The 21,094-nt window shown below is 44.2% G+C and overlaps 1 protein-coding gene and 1 long non-coding RNA gene across 5 annotated transcripts; one reads left to right on the forward strand and one right to left on the reverse strand.

Annotated features, from left to right (window-relative positions):
- Nucleotides 1-6: 6 nt before the first annotated feature.
- On the forward strand, nt 7-17,991 carry LOC143674372 (uncharacterized). 4 transcript variants are annotated; one of them, XR_013171016.1, is made up of 5 exons: nt 7-87; nt 613-666; nt 10,053-10,163; nt 17,116-17,202; nt 17,845-17,991. It is a non-coding gene; the product is annotated as an uncharacterized LOC143674372 (long non-coding RNA). The 4 variants fall into 4 exon arrangements; XR_013171015.1 differs by lacking the exons at nt 7-87; nt 613-666 and adding exons at nt 7,319-7,993; nt 13,476-13,586; XR_013171013.1 differs by lacking the exons at nt 7-87; nt 613-666 and adding an exon at nt 7,319-7,993.
- MPL (MPL proto-oncogene, thrombopoietin receptor) lies at nt 1,253-17,414 on the reverse strand. Its single transcript, XM_077149992.1, has 12 exons — nt 17,336-17,414; nt 17,053-17,188; nt 16,557-16,735; nt 15,687-15,985; nt 15,113-15,275; nt 14,740-14,866; nt 9,794-9,978; nt 9,497-9,639; nt 7,362-7,521; nt 7,097-7,193; nt 4,918-5,005; nt 1,253-4,475 (listed from the first exon to the last, which is right to left on the reverse strand). Exons 1-12 carry the CDS (start codon nt 17,412-17,414, stop codon nt 4,221-4,223), a joined length of 1,911 nt encoding a protein of 636 aa, XP_077006107.1. The 3' UTR covers nt 1,253-4,220.
- Nucleotides 17,992-21,094: the final 3,103 nt, after the last annotated feature.

Below are 21,094 nucleotides of genomic sequence, written 5' to 3' on the forward strand. Positions count from 1 at the left end.
TAGGGGGCGGGTCTTCCGGGACAAATTAGAGCTCTCACGAGAATTCAGCCTTGGAACGTGAATTGAAGGGTGTGAAAGAAAGGAAAGGTTTTAAAAATCATTCTTTCTCTCTCTCTCCCCCATTTTTTTTTTTTTAACTTCCCAGAGAACTGGTGCCTGAAGGCGGGTGGGGTGGGAAGCTTTTGAGGGCGGGGCCTGCACTGCCTTTTTATTCAACAGACTCTTCCATTCATTCTTCAGCTTCCCCTCACCGCGGCGATCAGAGTTTTGGGCTCGTTCTGGGCGCCTAAGGAAGCTTACGTTTAAAGCCTGCATAGGGATCGCATTTATGATACATAAGTGCAGAACTTGGTGAAGCGGCCTAAAACATTTGAGCCGTTCAGAGAATTAGAGGATCTGGCAGGCGGGCAGGAGTGGGACGAGGGGAAGGAGTTGGGGAGCTTTTCCTCAAGCTGCCGCGAACCCCAAGGCTTCCGAACCGGAAGGCCAGATCTAGTGAGGGTGGGTCTGCTGCTGTTGGCTTGGCTCCTACTAGGAACTCTCCTAAGAAGGAAGTAGCACGGTTTTGTTTGCATGCTTGTTTTATTTTTGTTGTTTTTGTTTTTATGAAAGGGAAAATGAGACTGAAAGAAGCTGTTAGACAAAAATTGGACTGCCCTGCGAAAGGTACTGGTTTACCCCGTGGGGCTTTAGAGGTGTCAGGAATTTTAGGGGCTCTCAGTCTAACCTGGGCTTAGTGAACCTTTCCCATCCAGAGAGTATCAACATATATTACAGATGAAAAAACCAAGGCCTGGGGAAGGGATCTGCCCGAGGTCATAGAAGAAGTTGAGAAATCCAGATCTGACTCCCATTCAATCCAGTGCCCTAATAATAACTCGAAAAAATTGTGTGAATATACAGAGGTGAGGTAGAAATAATAAAAGTAATAATGGGGACTGTTTACTAACCATCTGCTAAATTCTATGCTAAACAGTTTGCAAACATTGAGTTTAACCTTAACCCCATAAGGCAGATACACTCTTTCCACATTTTACAGAAAAAGAAATTGTCAGAAAGAGGTTAGGAAACTTGCCCAAAGACACACTGCTAATAATAAAATGTAGTGGAACTAGGATTCAAATTGACTAACCCCTGCACTCCTAAGCAATGTGCTATATTGTCTCAGAAAGAGGCTGGAAAGATAAGGTTTTCAGTCATTAGTTTGAGATCAACCCTGATGACCAGAGAGAAAAAGCTGGGGCTCTTAGAAACCAAATTTAAATTTTTATTATGAGACTTTGAAGCATTCATATCCTCTATTTCCAGTTACTTTGGAAAACAAGAAGTTGGATGTCCTGGGGTTGAGGGTGGAGAGTCCCTAAACCCCAGAAAACACAGGAAAGGTAGTTTAGAGTCAGGCCAGTCAGGGTGTTAAATGTTAAGCTAAGGAATTTGGACTTTATCTGTTAGGGATGGTGGAACCAATGAAGATTTCTGTGTAAGGAAGGGTCAAACAGAACATATCTGAGGGATGGACATGGCCAGTAATTTGCAAATTCTGGACTAAGAGTAACTGTAGAGAAAAAGAAAAAAGGTAAATAAGGCCACAGCCTCAGGAAATTTTTACATTTAAAGATAAAGAGAATGAAAAAAGCCAATGGAGATTATACTGACAGGGCCCTTGAAGTGGAGAAATTCTAATGTGATGAGAAGTGGTCAAATAGAATGATGACAGAAAAGGTCATATTTGGTCATTGGGAAGCAAATCTCTCCAAAGCAGCCTTGGAGACAGCAGGATGAGGAGAGTCAGTGCTTGGATTCCATTTGAAAAGGTGTGCAGAACTAGTGGGGTGGGGAGAATGTGGAAGCAGCAAGCACACAAGGGTATGAGAAATTTTGAAGTGAAAAGGGGGTAGTACGTGTGATTGAGGATACCAGCACTAAGAGAGGCCCACATATATTTGAAGGTAAAGACAAAAGAGCCAGAAGAGATGAAAGAGGCCAGGCAAGGACTAGTTGTTAGAACAAGGTACAAAATTGCAGGGAACACATTTCCAGTCTAGTAAAGAAAGGTCACTTTCTCTTAGGCTAGAGAACAAGGCTTTAGGGATGGATAATTAGAGGCTTGGCCGCTGGTAAAATGGAGGAAACTCTTGCCTTAAGGATTTGAATCTAGTGTAGGGAAATAGCGGAAGAGGAAGAAATCAGGTTCTGAAGAGTCATGCTAAGGATTTAGAGGTAGGGAGTGACCAAGGAGTGAGATGGATAGGAAGACTAATCTGGAGGCACCATATAGACTGGATTGAAGTTGAGTGATTGGAAGCAGAGAAATTAGTTAGAAAGCTGTAATGAACAGTTCAGGGAGATGGAGAAGAGGAGATGGAATTAGGAGGTAAAAGTGATCAGGATCTGATGTCTGACAGTATAAAGGAGAAACAAAGGTGTAGTGGTTCGGTTCTGAATCCTAGTCTTGGGTCCCTAGCACTACAGGTAGAACCATGGACATGTCTTCAGGAAGGAATTATGGAAAGTGTTGATGTCATCCATTTGTGCCCTCCAGATGAATTCTCCATCCTTTTCCACCCTGCTCTGTGTCTTGGAAGCTGATCTACATGGATTCCCTTGGGTTCTAGCTTCAGTTTGGTTTCCAAGAGGAGAATGAGTTTAAGCTATTTATTTCTCTGGCTCCCTCCCTGCCAACTCCCCCCCAGGTTGCCTACATCTCTCTACCTATGGCCACAGTTCTGCCAGGCAGCCCTTTCTTATAGCTACTCTCTACAGATTCCACTAACCACTTCCTCTCCTTACCCCTTCATATCCAGGGGTGGTACCAGTTCCCTGTGGTTGTTAGTCCTGGGATACTGCACTATTTCCTGATGGTTCCCCTAAATCTTGTCCTCATCTTTGTAAATATGCCTTTTGTTAAACTTTCCTCAATTCACCCAGTTTGAGTGTGCCATCTATTTCTGCCAAGATCCTGACTGATGCAGTGGCTATGACTGGAGTTAGCAAAAAAGACCCCATTTGAATGGGGTAAGGAATTAATAACCAGAATGGCTTAATCATGCATATGAATGGCTTAGAGGATGAGGGAGGTTGTTATGGGGTGAAGATGGCATTGTCCAGAAAGATTTCATTCATTTGGAAAACATTTATTGAATGCACCAAGCCCTACTTTAGTCCTGGGGGAAAAAGACAAAGAAATTATGGACCTTGACCTTCAGGAGGTTACAACTTAGTAGTGAGAGACGGATGTAAAAAATTACTTGCATAAAACATCACAGGTGCAGTAATGAAGTCTGGGCTGGAGATAAGAACTTTGGGATGGTCAACATATAGTTAGGGCCTTGGGAAGATGGGATTAGAAGCTGTTAAGAGTGGAATCTTGAGGGACTGTACTAACTAAGGAATGGAGGTGATGTCAGCATAAGAAATTAGGAAGAAACAATTACAAGAGTCGTTCAGATATATTAGGCACTTATCATGTCCTAGGCACTATGCTAAGTGCTTTATTTAGAAGATCTCATTTAATCCGCCTCACAACTCTATGTAGTACTGTTATTATCCCCGCTTTATAGATTAGAGAACTAAAGCTCAAAGACATTACTTGCTCAAGGTGACACAGCAAGTGAGAAAGACAGGAATTGAATCCAGATCTGACTCCAGAGCTTGTCCTGTTAACCAGAGTACATTCAGAGAGGCAGGACGAGGCCAGGAGAGTTGGTAATGTTAGGAAAGCCGAGGAGGGAGAGAATTCAAAGGAAAAATGAGTAGTTAAAACCATTACAAAAATGCTACAGAAAGATTAAAGAAATTGAGGATTAACAGGAGTCTGTTGTAATTAGAAGGTTGGAGGCGAAATTTGCCTAATCAGTTTCAATAGCTAATTGATGGTAGAGGAATTAATTGAAGTGGTCTGAAGAATAAATAGGAGGTGGGAAAGTGGATATTTCCTTTGAATGAGCTTGGCTTTAGAAGAGGAGAGAGAAAGAAGGTAAAGAAGGTTAGAGGTGTTTAATCAAATCATCCTTGCACTCGGAGAGAGGGTACTGGATTTGTGTCAGCAGCCGTTCAGTAAGACCAGTGTTGTGAAGCCCAACTATGATGGCAGACAGAGGGAGATGGGGGAGTGGTCTGAGGTGTTTGTTTTGGGGTGGTGGGGATGAGGGGCAGAGAGGTTTGCTGAGAGGTCTAAAGGGTATGGATCTGTCCAGTGTGATAGGAGTGAGGGGTTACCCTCAGGGTTGCTGCCAACAGCTTAGTGGTAGGTAAGAATGGTTGGCAATGTGGGTGGTGCAGCAGGACCCTGACTCAGTCATTGGTGGAGATACAGACAAGGGTGTAGTCCCCAGGCAAGAAGGCTGCAGTCCTCTGTAGTCCATCTGGGCCTGGGAGGAACACAGGGGCAAGGAAGTCCGCTCTGAGGAGTTAGGTAGAATTTCAAGGAGACTTGGTTCCACTTCTTCATAGGCATCTAAGACTGCAGCCTTGGGCTGGGAGAAATGAGAGAAAAGGAGTCTGAATTAGAGGGCATCCTGTGGAAGTAGGGGTTGGATTGTGTAGGGAGGAGGATCTGACTGGGGGTATTTCTGCCAAGATTCTGACTGATACAGTGGCTATGACTAGAGTTAGCAAAAAAGACCATTTGACTGAGAATTTGAATGGGGTAAGGGGAATTAATAACCAGAATGGCTTAATCATATTTATGATGCATATGAATGGCTTAGAGGATGAGGGAGGTTGTTATGGGGTGAAGATGGCAATGTCCAGAAAGATTTCATTCATTTGGAAAACATTTATTGAATGCACCAAGCCCTACTTTAGTTCTGGGGGAAAAAGACATGTTGATAGGCAAAGACCTTGACAAAGTTGTATTGTGGGGGTACAGATTCCAGCACCAGGCCTGGCTGGTAGTGGAGTGGGGGGTGCACTCACCGGGTTCAGGACTGTAGTCTCCCTAAGGTACTGTCCCAGGACCCGGTGGAGGTCTGGAAGTGAGGGCCATAGGGCATGCCTCAAGCTCCTTGGGGAGAAGGAAGAAGAAGGCGACTTTGTCATGAGAGTGAGGAGGGCACTGAGGTGGGGCAGTAGAGAAGGCAATGAGTTGGGTGGTAAGGCTTAAAGCAGGAAGCGCATAGTCAAGGTAATAAAGTAAGATAGAGGAGGACTAAGTGAAAAGAAAGCCTTAGGTTGGGGAGGGGAGTCAGTGGTAGGGAGGATAAAAAGAAAAAGTGGTATAATTTCCTCAAACATTCCTATTTTAGGGTCTTTGCACTTTCTGTTCCCTCTGTCTGGATCACTCGATTTGTTACCTCATCCCATTTATGTCTCTGCTTAAATGTCAACCTGAGACAGAGGCCTTCCCAGACTACACTGTTCTACTTCCCTTCCCCATCACTATTTCCTTGCCCCGCTTTATTTTTCTTTATAGCACTTGACTTATTGTATATTACACATACACATACATATATATTTATTTCCCACTAGAATGTAAATTCCATAAAGTCAAACCTTTGTCTGTTTGTTTATTCCTCTATATTCGAGGTGTGGAACAATATCTGGCCCATTACTATGGGTCCTCAAAAAATCAGTTGAATGAATGAATAAAGGGAACTAGTGAAAATTCACTTTATTAAGTTACTGTGAGGGATGAAGGATGGTTACCAAGGAAGAGCATGGATTAAGGTATGTGGGGGAATCTCCAATTCTTTAGCCTCATATTTCCATGAGGAAGGACTTTAGCTTAACCTCATATCTTCCAGGGAAGGAGAAGTGGATTTTCTGAATGGTGAATTGGAGAAAAGTTACTGAGTATGCCTGGGTCAGCAGTAACCCCTCCCCCTTCTCCCTCAACTTTTTTCTTGGATCTGCCTACCTGAGTAGCGGCTGCATTCCAGACTGCAGGTACATCTGTATATATGCAGATTGAAAGGTCAAGAGAGCCCTCTTCAAAGTGAGATGGGAGTCTAAAAGAGGGGCACTTAACCTAGTTTAAGGGCCATCAAAAGAGGCTGCCTGGAGGCGTCGCCTTCTGAGCTGAGACTTCAAGAATCAAAAACTCTTGAAGGACTGAAGTGGGGTGGAATCTATCATGTATATAACCTCCAGTGACATTTCTCTTCAGCCTTAGTCTTCCCACACTAAAGAGTCATTCATTTAAAACATTTATTTAAGGTTCTGCTATTTCGTAGGCACTGTGCTCAAGATTCAAAGATGACCAAGTTAGGTGTAATAGGAAAGATATACAAAGAAGTGCAGTAAAATGCTTCTGGTACTATGATAGAAGTCTGTATTAGGTAAAAAACAGAGCAGTCAATTGGAGAAGGTCAGGAAAGTTTCTTAACAGATGGTGAAGAGTTATTTAAAGACAAATAGTTATTTGTCAACCAGGGAGGGTATTCCAGGGAGAGGGGACATTATGTGCAAAGGCACTGAGAAGTGAAACCATCTGGCTTGTGGAAGAAATTGCCAACGATTTGGCAAGGTTGGTGCCCAAGGTGTGAGGGGGTGGAAATGTTGGCAGATGCCAGATTCTGCAGATCCTTGCTTTGTCATTCTACTGAGTTTGGACTCTATCCTGGGGAGCTATTAAAAGGATTTAAACAATGTGTGTATTTTAGAAAGATTTATCCGGTGGCTGTGTGAGGCTTCATTGGAGGGAAAAAGAGGCTCAAGGCACTATGCTAAACTGGAAGGTTACTGTTTCAATGCATCAGGTAAAAAATGAGGAGGGCCTGAGCTAAGATAATGTCTGTAGGTCTAGAGAAAGGAGACCATTGTTGGGGGAAGTTTGGTTTAGGGGGTAGAATGACCAAACCTGATTGGATGAGGGAGGAAAAGGCACCTAAGTTTTCTGGCTTGGTGAAGGGTGGACAATAACCCTGTTACTAAGGTGAGGGGCCCAGGAGAAGAGGCTGTTTGAGGTGTCCAATGTAGTGAACCTGTTAGAGTGGAAGACGCCAGTGCCCAGGGGAGGCGCGCAGGAAGAGGCAGAAGCCATAGGTGTGGAAGTGCGGTAATCCCGGGAGAGGTGTCACAGAGTGATCCTGGGAGGCTTGTTCGGAGACCTCCAGCTCCGTACCAGGAGCCCGGGTCCCGCCTAGCTGAGGCGTACCTGTAGTGCTCGGGAAACTGCCACCTCAGCAGCAGCAGGCCCAGGAGGGCACTGAGGCCCAGCACCAAGAGTAAAGCGGTCACCAAGGAGATCCAGGCTGTGGGATAAAAACCGACAGACCTTGGCCAACGCCGCCGGAGGCCCGCCCCCAAGCCCGCAATACCTTGCCCTGGCCCCACCCCTCACCACCCCCGGAGCACCGCGCACATCGGCGCAGGCGCACGCGCGCAGCCGCAGGCCGACTCTGCCACGGCCAGGCCTTTACCCGCGTCGGTAGCGGTCTCCACCCTCACCGGGTCGGACCAGGCGCTCCAGGGGCCTTGGTAACTGGGGCCGTTAAGCCTGGCGCGCAGCTGTAAACGGTAGCGAGATCGAGGACGCAGGTCCAGGATCTCTCCCTGGGCCCCGAGAGGCGGCTCCAGTACCTGTCCAGAGGAGAAGCAAGCCGGCGGTCGGAAAGCGTGCGGGTGCGTCAGAGGCCAGGCCTCCAGAGTCCTGCCTCTGAACCGTGCATCTGTTTGTTCAAATCCCGTGCTTTGAATCCCTGGGCTGTTGGGGGATCCCTACAAAGAGCTTCGCTGACAGAAAACACGCATCCCTGCTGAAACAGGCAAGATAGAACACCCAGACAGAAACTTCTTGCCGTGGTCCTCACCCTACCGGAAATGCACCCAGCCTGGGAGAAGAAACACGCTTAGTCTGACAGAAATATCCATGACACCCTGACACATAGACCTCATCTTCACAGAGGACTACTCATCTTGACACAAATATGTGTAATACACCCTCGACAGAGATCCTGGTACAGATAATATCTGATCAAGAGACTCTGAGATCTGAATTCCAGGTCGGTCCACGGAAACCCTAAGACACACAGACCATGCCACAAATAAAGAGGTAGAGGATACCAGAAGTTGTGTTAGGTGCTGGGGGTACAAAGACAAATTCCAAAGAGAGGGAACAAACATCATATGCACAAGCAGGGAGACTTTATTTGTTTAATCATTTAGCGAATATTTATGAACTGCTTATGTTATGCCAAGCATTGGACTAGGCAGTAGGAAACATAAAAATAAAACATGATCTTTGATGTGTCTAATGAGAGAGACATCCAATCAAGTAAATAATTACAACAATGAATTAGTGCTGCAATAATGTTAATGGCAGGGCTCTGTGAGAACACTAATAAGGAAGCATTCAATACCGCCTGAGTAGCTTGGTTGGTGCGTGTAGTGTGCTAAGAGCATGGCTGGGCAGGCTGGATGATAAAAGATGAGGCTAAGGCAGTCGTAATAGGGATTTGAGGATAGCTGGTTCAATAAACTCAATTTATTTGCTGATAAGCAGGAGGAAGAAATAAGGAAAAGGGAAGAAGAATCAAGGATGATTCCAGGATTGGGTTACTAGATAAGAGGTGGTGCCATTCCATTGTCAGGGACAAGGAACAGAGGAGAAGTAATTGGGGAAGAAATACTGTATGGTTTCATTAATATAAAGCTCAACAACAGTCAAAGCTAATCAGTGGTGACAGAATAGTGGTTGTTTTAGGGGCAGGGGAATACTTCTGAAGTGCTGAAAATCTATGTCTTGATCTGAGTAGTGGCTTATACACATGTAAATTAAGCAACTGTACATTTAAGATTTGTACACCATATTGTATGTAAATTATATCTCAATTAAAAAGTAAAATTAGTTTGGGGAGGTAGATGAGTTCAGTTTTGGAGTCACCAAATCTGAAAGGTCTGGGGGACTTTTAGGTAGAGCTGTCTGGTTGAAGTTGGGTATACATGTGGTAAATGAGGATAGAAGCAGAGCAAGGCACTAATATTTAACTAATGTTTATTGAGCATCTTCCATATACCAGGCAGTGTAGTGGGTATTTATGTATTTAATTTTTGCTATAACGTTGTAAGGCTAATAGATTTATCCCCATTTCACTGAGGAATCTGAGACTTCAGAAGTTTAGGTAATTTGCCTAAGGTCTCTAAATTCCTTTCCGTAGGGGAGTTGGAACGGCAAATTTGGGAATGTTAATGTAAAACCATGGGAATTGAAGCATTCACCTAGGGAAGACATTTTCATGTGTCTGTAGAAGAGAGCCCAGGATGGAACTATATAGGAAGGGTCGAAAAAGAGGAGCCAGCAGAGAAGAATGAGAAGATTCAGTTAGAGAGGTAGGAAGAAAATCAGGAGAGACCAATGTCTCAAAGTCAAAGGGAAGAGAACATTTTAAGTGGGAGTAGCCAGCAGTGTCAGAAGCAGATATCAGTTGAATCCAATAAACCTAATTATACAAGCCCAGACATGGCTGTTTGGATGCTTTCACCCTGATAAAAGACATGTGAAACTCAGGAATACCCTATGAAGTAAGGTCTGTGGGTATTTGACCCTTGATCATACCTTCCAGTCTTGATGACCATCTCCTGTGTACCGAAGCTGATAGCAGGTCTCTTGGGCTGCCCAGGATGATGGGTGCTGCCACTCCAACTCCAACTGTCCGCTGGATATCTCCCTCCAGTACAAGTTTGGGGTGGGAATGAGCACTACAGAGACATCAGTGGGGACTGGGTTAAGCCCTTCTATTCATAAGGCATCATGCCACCAGGGCTGTGGGTCAGAAGTTGGGGATCCTGGACATGGGGTCAGATTTGGTGGGGGTTAGAACAATTTGGGAAAAGTGGGGCAGAAAGTTCTTACCAGCCTGATGGATCCAGAAAGGGGAGCCCAGATAGCTGGAAACTGCACCCTGGGCTGTGGTCACCTCCACAAGGATGTGAATAATACTGTCATTTCTTGACTTGAAGTGGCAGCTGGAGAACTGGGGGAGCTGCAATCCTGGCTTTATTTTCTCTTCCTTTTCACACTTTTCCCAGATGAGGCCCCTAAGAATCAGTCCATAGAGTCATTGAATCAGGCCTGCCTCAGAGTCTAATCTGGATACTCCCCTATCCCTTAGGTGCCACTGCCTACATGGAGAGGCCTCCAGGACTTTCCTTCTGTCTTCATGCCATGCTGTTTTGTCTCCTGAGTCTGCTTTGGTGTCTAGCCTCTTACATGCGTACATGTGGTAAATGAGGATAGTGTGGTGGGAATTTACATATTTAATTTTTGCTATAACTTTGTAAGGCTTATAGATTTATCCCCATTTTACTGAGGAATCTGACACATCAGAAGTTTAGGTATTTGCCTAAGGTCTTTCCATAGGAGGGTTGGAATGGTAAATTTGGAATGATTAATGTAAAATGATCCTTGAAGAAGGAGCTTGCATGATACCTGAAATTAGCATGGGCTTCAGAGTTCAGATATTGGTTTATTGGTGTGTAACTTTGGGCAAATTACTAACTGAGCCTTGCTTCAGTTTCTTTATTTGTAAAATAGTTTATAATACCTACCTCACAGGGTTGTTTCAGTGATTTTCTGGAGAATGTTTCAATGTCTTTGTGGAGAAAACTTCTTGTATTTTTAATCTGTCCTCATTTGGCGGTTCTCTTACAGTCTATATGTTATTTCTCTATTAGATTATTACAACAGCCTCCTAACTAGTATTTATGCCTCCATTTTTGCCACTCCTTTCAATTCGTTCTCCATACTGCCATCAGAATTTGCTTCCAAAAATGACGATCTGGTATTGTCCAGAATACAACATAAATGTGTCCATTTCTTTTGCTCTTTACCATGGCCAGGTTAGACGAAATTGCCTGCCTTATATAGCCAAGCTGATAGGACAAATATCACACAATGGGTTGGCTTAACAAGGAATTTATTGGCTCAGTTTGGGCAGGTGGAAGTCTAAAATCAATGTTTTGGCAGAACTTGCTTTCTCCCCAAAGTCTGTAGCATCCTGTTGCTGGCTTGATGCAATCCTTGGGGTTTCTTGGCTTGCATCTCTGCCTTGCATCATGTGACAAACTCTCCTTATGTTTGCTCTTCTGGTTTCTGTTGACTTCTGTTTTCTTCCCCTGTGGCCTTTTCTGACTTTTCTTTATAAAGTCTCCAGTAATGCTGATTAAGACTTACCCTCATTCACTTGGGCCACACTTTAACTAAAAATAACATCTCAAAAAATTTCTGTTTACAAATAAATTCGCACCTACAGGAATGCAGATTAAGATTAGGAACAAGTCTTTCATTAGGGTACATAATTTGGCCTACCACATCTGGACCCTCAAAAGTTCCCACCTGCAAAATACATTCACCCCATTCCAATATCCCAAAAGCCTTAAGTCATTTCAGTAAAAACTCTTAAATCCAAAGTCTTGTCAAAGTCAATTATTGGTGTGGTTGCCCATATGGTCTGGCAAAATTCCTCCTCTGTCAGTGGACCTGTGAAACCCAGAAAAAAAGTTATCTGCTTCCAAACTACAATGGTGGGACAGGCATAGAATAGACATTCCCATTCTAGAAATTGGAAGGAAAACAGGTCCCAAGCAAGTCTGAAACCCAACAGAGAAAACACTAGTTGAGACAAATCTGAGAGTCAGCTGTGGATTAATGCTTTGTCTTCTGAACCTACTGGAGTGGCAACACTGCGGAAGAAGGCTGGCCTCCTCCAACCCTTGGGACAGAACTTTCACACTACCCAAAGGCTTGAGTGGAAGACTGTCTCTTGGCCCAAAGAGATTTCTTTGATCCCGACCTCTGCTTCCATTCTCTGGAGATTCACTTCCTGAATGCTCAGAGAGGTCCCTGATAGAGCCTCTTCTGGCCCTAGTCTCATAGCATACTATCTGTGTAGGCTGAGATTTTTCCAAATCATCAATTTCTCCTTCCTTTGTACTTAAGAGTTCAGGTCTCAGTTGATACCTTTCTTATCACATTTTACTATATGCTGCCAGAAGCCAGTCAGTATCTTCCACATTTAGTTTGGAAATCTCCTCATCTAAATATCATCACTTAGAAGTTCCACTTTCAGTTCAATATTAGGACATAATACAGCCAAGTTCTCTGCTACTTTATAACACAAATCACCTTTCCTCCAGTTTCCAATAACACATTCATCTAAGGCCTCATCAGAAGTACCTTCAGAATACATATTTCTACCAACAGTCTCTTCAAAACAATCTAGACTTTTTCTATCAAGTACCTCACAATTCTTCCAGCCTCTACCTCTTACCAAATTCCAAAGCCATTTCCACATTTTTAGGTACTTGTAATAGGACCACCCCCCTTCCTGTACCCCAAACTGTCAGTTTCCAGACTGCCATGAAAAACACCACAAAAGTGTCGGCTTAAATAACAGGAATTTATTGGCTCATGGTTTCAGAGGCTAGAAGGCTCACTTCCTCCCGGAATCAGTAGCATTCTAATGCTGACCTGTAATCCTTGGGGTTTTTGGCTTTCCTGTCACGTGGTGATGTCCTCTCCTTTCTCTTCTGGGTTCTGTTGACTTCAGGCTTCCTGCTTCTTGCTGTGGTTTTCACTCTTTATGTCTGAATTTATTCGTGTTTTAATTTCCTAGCTGCTAAAACAAATACCATAAAGTGAGTTGTGTTAACAACAGGGATTTACTGGCTCACTGTGTCAGAGGCTAGAAGGCTTGTTCCCTCCTGAGGTCAGTATCTTCTGGCTGACCAGCAACCTTGGGGGTTCCATGGCTTTTCCATCATATGGCAATGCATATGATTGCATCTCCTTTCTCTTCCAGGTTCTGTTGGCTTTCAGCTTCTGGCTCTCACTGTGGCTTATCTCTCTGTGTCCAATATCATTTGCTTTTAAGAAGTTCAGCCATATTGGATTAACAAGCACACTGATTCAGTTTGGTCATACTCAGCAATAACATCTTCATAGGTCCTAATTATAAATGGGTTCATCCCCACAGGACCGGGTTGAGACATGTACATGCCTTTTGTGGAGGAAACAATTTAACCCCCTAAATTTTAATTTTGGTTATAAAAGTCTCCAGTAATCTGGATTACACCCCCCCGATTCAGTTGGCCACATATTAGGTAAAAATAACATCTTCTAATGATCCTATTTCCAATTGGTTCACACCTACAGAAATGGATTAAGATTAAGGTAATATTTTTTCCTGAGGTAGAGAGGTTAGTCTGCCACACAATTGAAGATTTTTAAATAGGGGATGTTATGTTCATTTTTGCACTTTTAAAAGGTCATGTCATTTCCTACAGGGGGAATGATTTGAAATATCCAAGAGGAAATCAGTTGATAGATATTTTAGTTTCCTAGCTGCTAAAACAAATACCATACAATGGATTGGTTTAACAACAGGAATTTATTGGGTCATGATTTCAGAGGCTAGAAGGTTTGCTTTCTTCTGATGCTGTGTCTTCTGGTGGGTTGGTAATTATTTCTTAGGCTTCTCAAAGCAGATACTGTAAGATGCATAGGCTTTAACAATGAGAACTTATTATTTTACAAGCTTACAGTTTTGAAGCTGAGAAAAATGTCCAAATCAAGGCATCATTAAGGCAACACATTTTTTCCAAAGACCAGCTGCTGGGGATCCTCACCAACTATGACACGTGACAAGGTACATGGTTGCATCTGCGGGTCTCTCCCTTCTCTTCCAGGTTTTGTTGATTTTAGCTTCTTGCTTCTGCGGCTTTCTCTCTGTGTATTCATCCTGTTTATAAAGGACTTCAGCAAAAGGATTAAGACCCATTCTGAATGAGATGGGCCATACCTTAACTAAAGTAGCCTCATTATAAGATCATACTTACAATGGGTTCATACTCATAGGAATGATTAATTTTAAGAATGTGCTTTTTTTGAGAGGTATACACAGTTTTGAACCACCACAGCAATCTTTGGGGTTCCTTGGCTTTTCCATCACATGGCAATGCACATGATGATGTCTTCTTTCTCCTCAACATTTGCAGACTTTCTGCTTCTGGCTGCTCCCTGTAACTTCTCTATCTAACTTTCACTCTGCTTTTAAAGGACTCTAACAATCTGGATTAAAGACCAACCTGATCCATTTGGGCCACACCTTAACTGAAGTAATATCATGAAGGATTTTATTTAAATGGATCCACACTTGCTAGAATGCAGACCAAGACCAAGAACATGTCCAAACTGTAAATTATTCAATCTACCACAATAGGCTTTTGCAGTAGTTCAAGTGAAAGATGATGATCTCTTGTGCTAGAGTGGTGGCAGTGATTAATAAAAATGGGCAGATTCTAGAGATGTTTAATAGATAAAATCAACAGGACTTGGGTATGGATTACTTATGGGAAGGATGAAGGATCAATGAGGTGTTTGATGGAAATCTTGAAGGCCAGGCTAAGTTGCGATTGGATTTGATAGATAATGGGGAATTGCAGTACATATTTAAGTAGGAGTAGGCCATATAAAGTTGGTTTTTACGAAGATCATGTGATGTTTGGATTTAATAGAGATTATTCTGTCATACTATGGGGGATACATTGGAGGTGATTGAGACTATAGCCTGTTGCAATGGTCCAGGTGACCTGATTAAAGCTGAACTAAACCATTCCAGTGGGAATGGAGAGAGGTTGGGAAGATAAAACACCTATTAGAGGATAGACAGAGCATGGAAGCTGTTTGGTTTGAGGATGGAGGAGGGGAGTAAAGAGGACCAAGAAAAATCTCTTCCTTCTTCCTACAAGACTGTGACTATCTCCCAGGACATCAGGCTCAATCAGCAGCTCAACTCTTACCTGTCACTGGGGCAGCACCGTGCCTTGCTGTGATAGAAGAAGCCTTGAGAACTAGCATGGTCCTGTTGCTGCCACTGACAGGTAACATTCTTCAGGTCCAAGGTGAAGCATTTCAACCCAATTTTCACTGAAGTCAAAGAAGGAAGTCCCATCAGAGCCCATGTACCTCTACTTTATAGAGTTTCCAGATACTTTATCTACACATAGATCTAGAACATTCACTTCTATTCTGTATTTTATCTTAGATGATAGTTTATCCTGCTCAGTGCCATATTTGAGGTCATCAGGTTCCTAGAGCCTCCATATCCAACTCAGGCATGTCTGGAGATCTTTTCTATCTCCTCCCTATTTCCCCCTTCCTTTGTTGACTCACCTGCATCCCCGGGCAGGTCTACAGTCACAGGGAGGGACCAAGATCCCCAGGAGCCATGAAGGGAGATCCCATCAGGCTGGCTGCGCAGCTGAAACCAGTAGGAGTTACCAGGCTGGAGCCCTGAGATGAGGCAGCTTCCACCCATCACTGTCAGAGATGGAGCCTGGGGAGAAGAATTCCAGTTTTAGAACTGGGACCTGCCTCTCAACCAAGTTAGCCTCTGTTTCTTATATCTGAAGCTCCACAGGATTCCTAGGGAGAGATGCCCAGCTCCTCATTGGATAGGTATGCACACAGACTGGGCTAGGTTAGTGGGTCTGGGGAGTCCCTGTGTTCAGTGCATTTTAGGGAAATCTTCATGCGTTTGGAGGCCTGAAGGCTGACAGTTTTGCTTAGTATGAATGACCCAATGTGGGAGACCCTTAAGTAGAAATGGCACCTGAGCATTAATCAGGACCTATACTAATTCCCCAAGGGCCAACCCAGTCTGGAAACCCCAAAATATGGACTGACCTTTCCTGGGGCAAATTGGGGAGTAAGGGATAGGAGATGGATCAGAAGGAGGCCAGAATACTTCTCTAGTTGGGGAAGTTTGCTCTGGTCCATCCTGTTGCAGCATTGTGGGCCGAGAGCATGGTGGCTGGTCCAGAGTTGGGACGGAGTTTGGTCTCTGTAGAGCTGGGCAGCAGGTTTCTGTAGAGAGCAGCTGCATGACTGTGGGACCAATAGGGTTCTTGGAATCCTTGGGACCATAGCGGAGCTCATGCTTCAGGAAATCACTGATTTCAGGAGCTGGGGCCTCCCAGCTGATCTGAAGTTCTCCTGGCTGGCCCCCACCCTTGGCCTTGATGATATTGGGAGGAGCTGGTAGGCCTGAGGGCAAGACAGGGCATATCAGGATTCTCTGAACATAGTCTATGGTTCAGCCAATAGAGGTTCAACCAACAGAAGAGGGGTGCTGGAGGCTAGATTGGGGGCAGCCTCTGGGTTAAAAAAGATCATAGACCATAAAGAGAACAGATAGGGGGGCTCCTTAACCTGTTTTCCTTTTCTTCATGAAAGGAGTGACTTCATTGTAGTATAATGGTTTGCTAGGCTCTGTGCTCCTCAAGAGCAGGGCTCTCTTTTCATCTCTGTACTCTTATCACCTATCCCAGTGCCTGGCACATAGTAGGAATTCTGTAACTGCTAAATGGATGAATTAGTGAATCTGTTAATGATGGGAGGACCTAAGGTGTCTGTGGTACAAAATGATTTGTGGGATAAGTCTAGCTCTGAATGCCATGGCTGGAAGGAATGAGAGGGGGTCTTGAGGTGTCTCTGGAGTTCTGGTAATGGAGGGGTATCCAAATCATGTTGTCCTCAAAGAGGCTGGTCTCATTCTAGAAGTCAGACTGGAGGGCAGCAAATGGAGGGGTCAGAGTGACAGGGGGATTACCCTTACCCACACTATCCACAAACAGCACCCGCTGGGTCAAAGTCTTGTTCAGGAACATATTCTTCACCCAGAGGTGCAGCGGAAAGAAGAGGCGTACTTCATCCTGGGCTGGAAACTGGCATACGTATCGGGTTCCAAAAGGGGTCATACTGTGGGAACTCAGGGGGCAGGTACGGGGCTTCTCCCTGTTGGCATAGAAGAGGTCCTACCTACCTGGATACTGTATTCAGCCTTGAGAACCCAGCCCATGCCCAATGTCTGTTTCCATTACTGACATTTTTTCCCTCAGTGCCTGGGATAGGTGAGATTAAGGGATACATAGGAGTTTGTACTGGGACCCACACCCACCTGATGCATATCTGTTCTTAAAGTGACTATTTAAGGCATGTAGTTGCCTTAAATAGTCCTCTGAAGGGACTGCAGAGAGGAAAGATATTGGAGTGGGGCTCAATTGAGGTAACAGGAACAGCTATATGGGGATGGGGCACAGCCCAGCACATACCCTGGGTAGGCATACAGCAGCTGGTATGTCCCATTGAGTACCTCTGCCTCTTCCTCATCCCAGAAGCAAGTGAGATCCTCAAATGTTTGGGAGAAACAGTTCAGAAGCTCTGAGTCCGAGGTCAGCACAGAAACATCTGGGAAACAGCTGGTAAGTCGGGCTATGGGTCCTCTCAGGCATCTTATGGGCAGGAGTAGGGGATCTGTGGGACCCTCCTACTCTTCATCCCCTCCAGGGCTCCCTCTTTTGGGCATAGATAATCTCCACCCTCCATACACCTCACCTTGGCTGGTGACTTGTGCCAGGTTTTGGGGAGCCAGAAGGAGGCACGAGGTGAGCATGAAGAGGGCCCAGGAGGGCATCTTCTCCGGCACTATGTGCCTGCCTTAGCCCATCCTCCCTTCAGGAAGCTGGGCCCCAATCCCCTCCCGGGCCAGCCCCACAGGTTCCTGTCAGATACAGCCCCACGTCCTGTCCCTGTCCCTGCCCCCGTGGGGCCCATCCAGACCACAGTGGGGTTAGGGGCTAGGGGAGGGGGAGTGGGTAGGAGAGTGGGAGGAATTTGAAATGGAGAATATGGGCCTTTTGGTGGGAGGGAGATGAGGGTTACATTTTTTACCAAGCACCAAAAGAAGAAAAATCCTGTTGTGTGTGTCTGTATTAATTATAGTAGAAGGGTATAATATCAACACGAATAGCAAAATTTACTGAGCACTCACTGTGATATCATGTGTTAAGCACATTATTGACTCAACTAATCCTCACAATAGTTTTATTATTCCCATTATACAGATGAAGGAACTGAGGTACCAAGAAGTTAAAGATTTGCCCAAGATTGCATGCCTCCTAAGAGGCAAAGCTCAGATGGTTAAATTTCAGAACTCAAGCACTTAACATCTATGCTCCTAGAAGGTATAGTCTGTTAAAAAATGACTGTTTGCCTGGCAAAATGATGAGCACTTCCACCTTAATAGTTTCTGTGACTTTGTACATTAATAAAATATGTTCTCCTTGGAACTGGACATGCCTCCTCCACTGTGGGTGGCTTTTATAGCTGCCTTTAATCCCTTGCTACTCAAAATGGGGTCCATAGACCAGCAGCAATAGCTTGACTTGAGAGCTTGCTAGAAATACAGAGTCTTAGACATCCCCAGACTTAACTAAATCAGAATCTTCATTTTAACAAAATCCCCAGATGAAATGAATACACAAAGTTTGAGAAGCACTGGTCTGCATTACTTTTATCTGATTTACTCAAAAGCAGGAGATGCTTGGTCTCAGATCTCCAACTTGTGGTCATTTTCTTCACATTAGCAGCAGAATAGTGGGTATGGTACTTTCTTGGAACCCCAGCCTTCTTCAATAACAGTGAGTAGCTTTTTATGCCAACTCTCAGGAGCTTTGACACTTGGGGGAAGGATGCATAGTCATATCGACCCCTACATAACCCTTAAGGCTTCAACTGGGGCTCCCATTGCTAGCCATACAGCCTAAGTGTCCTCAATATCATCTTTTGCTCCTCCTCCTTCTGAATTAATTTTACTGGCAGAGAGAATCGTGGGAGGTGAGGGAAATCCTTCACCTCTCCTGTGAATTCTTAGTTTTTCTGGCATCATTTCTCTCCAAGTAGTTAGTCCCTGAGCCAGGTTTGCCTTTAGCCTCTGTCCAGATCTCAGGTTACAAGGACCAGCTTCCTCTGCCCAGTGGTAGTGATTTTGACCTACCTTCCTAGTCAAGGGTAAGTTAACTTCAAAATTCGTATCTGTAGATGTGATTTCTCTGGGTTCCAGATTTTGATAGCCAGTTGCCTACTTGGCTTCTTGCCCACTGCTGTAAATGGCACTACCATCTACTCAGTTGATCAGACCAAAACCTCAGTACTGCTTGATAATTCTCTTTCTTTAACCTATATTCAATTCATTATCAAGTCCTGCCAGATCCTTTTTCAGAATGCCCTGAATCGGAACACTTTTACCATCCCTTCACTGCTAGCTCAAGCCTGGGTTACTGCAGTGGCTTTCTAACTGGGGTTCTTGCCTCTCCTCTTACCAGCTTCAATCCATTCTCCACACAATAGAGTGCTATTTTTAAAATGTAAATCAAATTTTTTCACTCCCCTACTCAAAACCCTCCAAAGGTTTCCCATTGCATGTAGAATAAAATCTAAACCCCTTCTAATGGCATAGAAGATCCTGCCTAATCTGACCTTTTCCTACTTAAATCTCATTTCCTACCACTTTGTTCTTCACTTTCAATCAGTCACAATAGTCTTGTGTTTTTCATTGCAATCCCCATCGTACTTGACCTTTCTGCAACATTTAGCATTCTTTCTTGGGTTCTAAAAAATCACGTTCTCCAGATTTCCTCCTACCTCCTACCAATTTCCTCCCATGATTCCTTTCTCCTAGATGTTGCTGTTCCTCAGGTGTCTTTGTTAAGCCTTTATAGTGCCTGAGTCATGTCATGGCTTCGTTTCCACCTGTATGCCAATAACTCCCAAGACTTGATCACTCTCTTGAACTTCAAGTCTTCAGTTCCTTACTGGACTTCTCTTATTTATCATTGTTCCACAGGGACTTCAAACTCTCCAAGTCCCAGAGAAAACTATTACTAACTCCCACATACCCCTTTTGAACTTGTGTATCTCCCCATAGGCTACTTGGTCCTCTAAGCCCAAAACCTGAATTTTCCTCAACTCTCCATTCTCCCTCCACTCTTCCATCGAGGTCTTTACCAAATCCTGTGGCTTCCACAGGGAAGCAATATCACAGTGGCTAAGAGTGCAGAGCCCACAGGGGCTTCTCTGCCTGTCAGAGAGTTGAGATATGGGCTCTCTGCTGCTGTATGGGAGGAGATCCAGCTACCTGATCCTGTTCATTTCTTACTTTTCTCTGCTTCCACCCAGCTTGAAGAGGTACCTTCCCCAGTCCTTCACTTCTTTAGAAAACCAAGGAGGAACTTGGACAAGCCTAGGGAAAAGGAGGCCGCTTAGATTTGCCTACTTTGTCCTAAGATTCCTGCAGGTTCCTTAAGATACAGCCTAGTCCTTAAGGTATATCCTGTTGGGATATAAGGCCAACGCCCTGGCTTATAACAGCCTGTTTTGCTCTCTGTGCAGCCATTGCTTAGAGACCTCAAGGAAGAGTGCTGGTTAAGAGTTGGCTCAGGTAGTGAGAACTCCTCCTGAAGGGACTTGCTTAGTATTCCTCAAGCAAATACCATGCTATGGGTCAGTTAAACAATGGGAATTTATTATCTCATGATTTTGAGGCTAGGAAAAAGTTCGAATCAAGGTGTCATCAAGGCTTCTGGGGTGGGCTGCTGGTGATTGTTGATCTAGGACTCCTCTGTCACATGGCAGTGCACATGGTGACCTTTCCTGGCCTCCGTTCTCTTCCATGTTCCCTTGATGTTCAGCTTCTGGATGTTCCTTTTGTGTCTTTTTTTTTTTTTTTTTTTGTCTAAATTTCAGACATTTGTAAAGGACTCTAGTAATAGGATTAAGACTCTTCCTGATTGAGGTGGGCCATATCTTAACTGAAGTAACCTCATCAAAAGGTCCTCCTTACAATGGCTTTACACTAACAGGAATGGATTAAGTTTAAGAACATGTTTTTTTTTGGTACGTACAGCTCCAAACTACCATAGGACTGTCTTAACTCATTCCTTATGGAAAAAAGGCCTGCCTCTTTCTCCCTGATCCCCTACCCTACAAACAGCACAGCCGCTATTAATGAACACTTACTACTGGCCAGCACTATGTTAATGTATTGCCTCATTTCATTTCACAATTACTCTATTAGCTGCCCTTAATCTCATTTTATAGAAAAGAAAACTGAGGCCTAGTTAGATGTCCAAAGTCATTAAGGGGTAGCTGAGATCTGAATTTCAGAGATCTGAATCTGTTTGATGCCAAAACCTGTCCTTTTAACTACTACCTAAACACCTCTGACCAGGACCCACTAAAGCCATTTCCTCCATTTTATTCATTTATTTAGCATTTATTGCAAACCCATTATGTGACCTGCACTTTGCCAAGGCA

Source organism: Tamandua tetradactyla, chromosome 2 (genome assembly GCF_023851605.1).
Source record: "Tamandua tetradactyla isolate mTamTet1 chromosome 2, mTamTet1.pri, whole genome shotgun sequence".
NCBI lineage: Eukaryota > Metazoa > Chordata > Mammalia > Pilosa > Myrmecophagidae > Tamandua > Tamandua tetradactyla.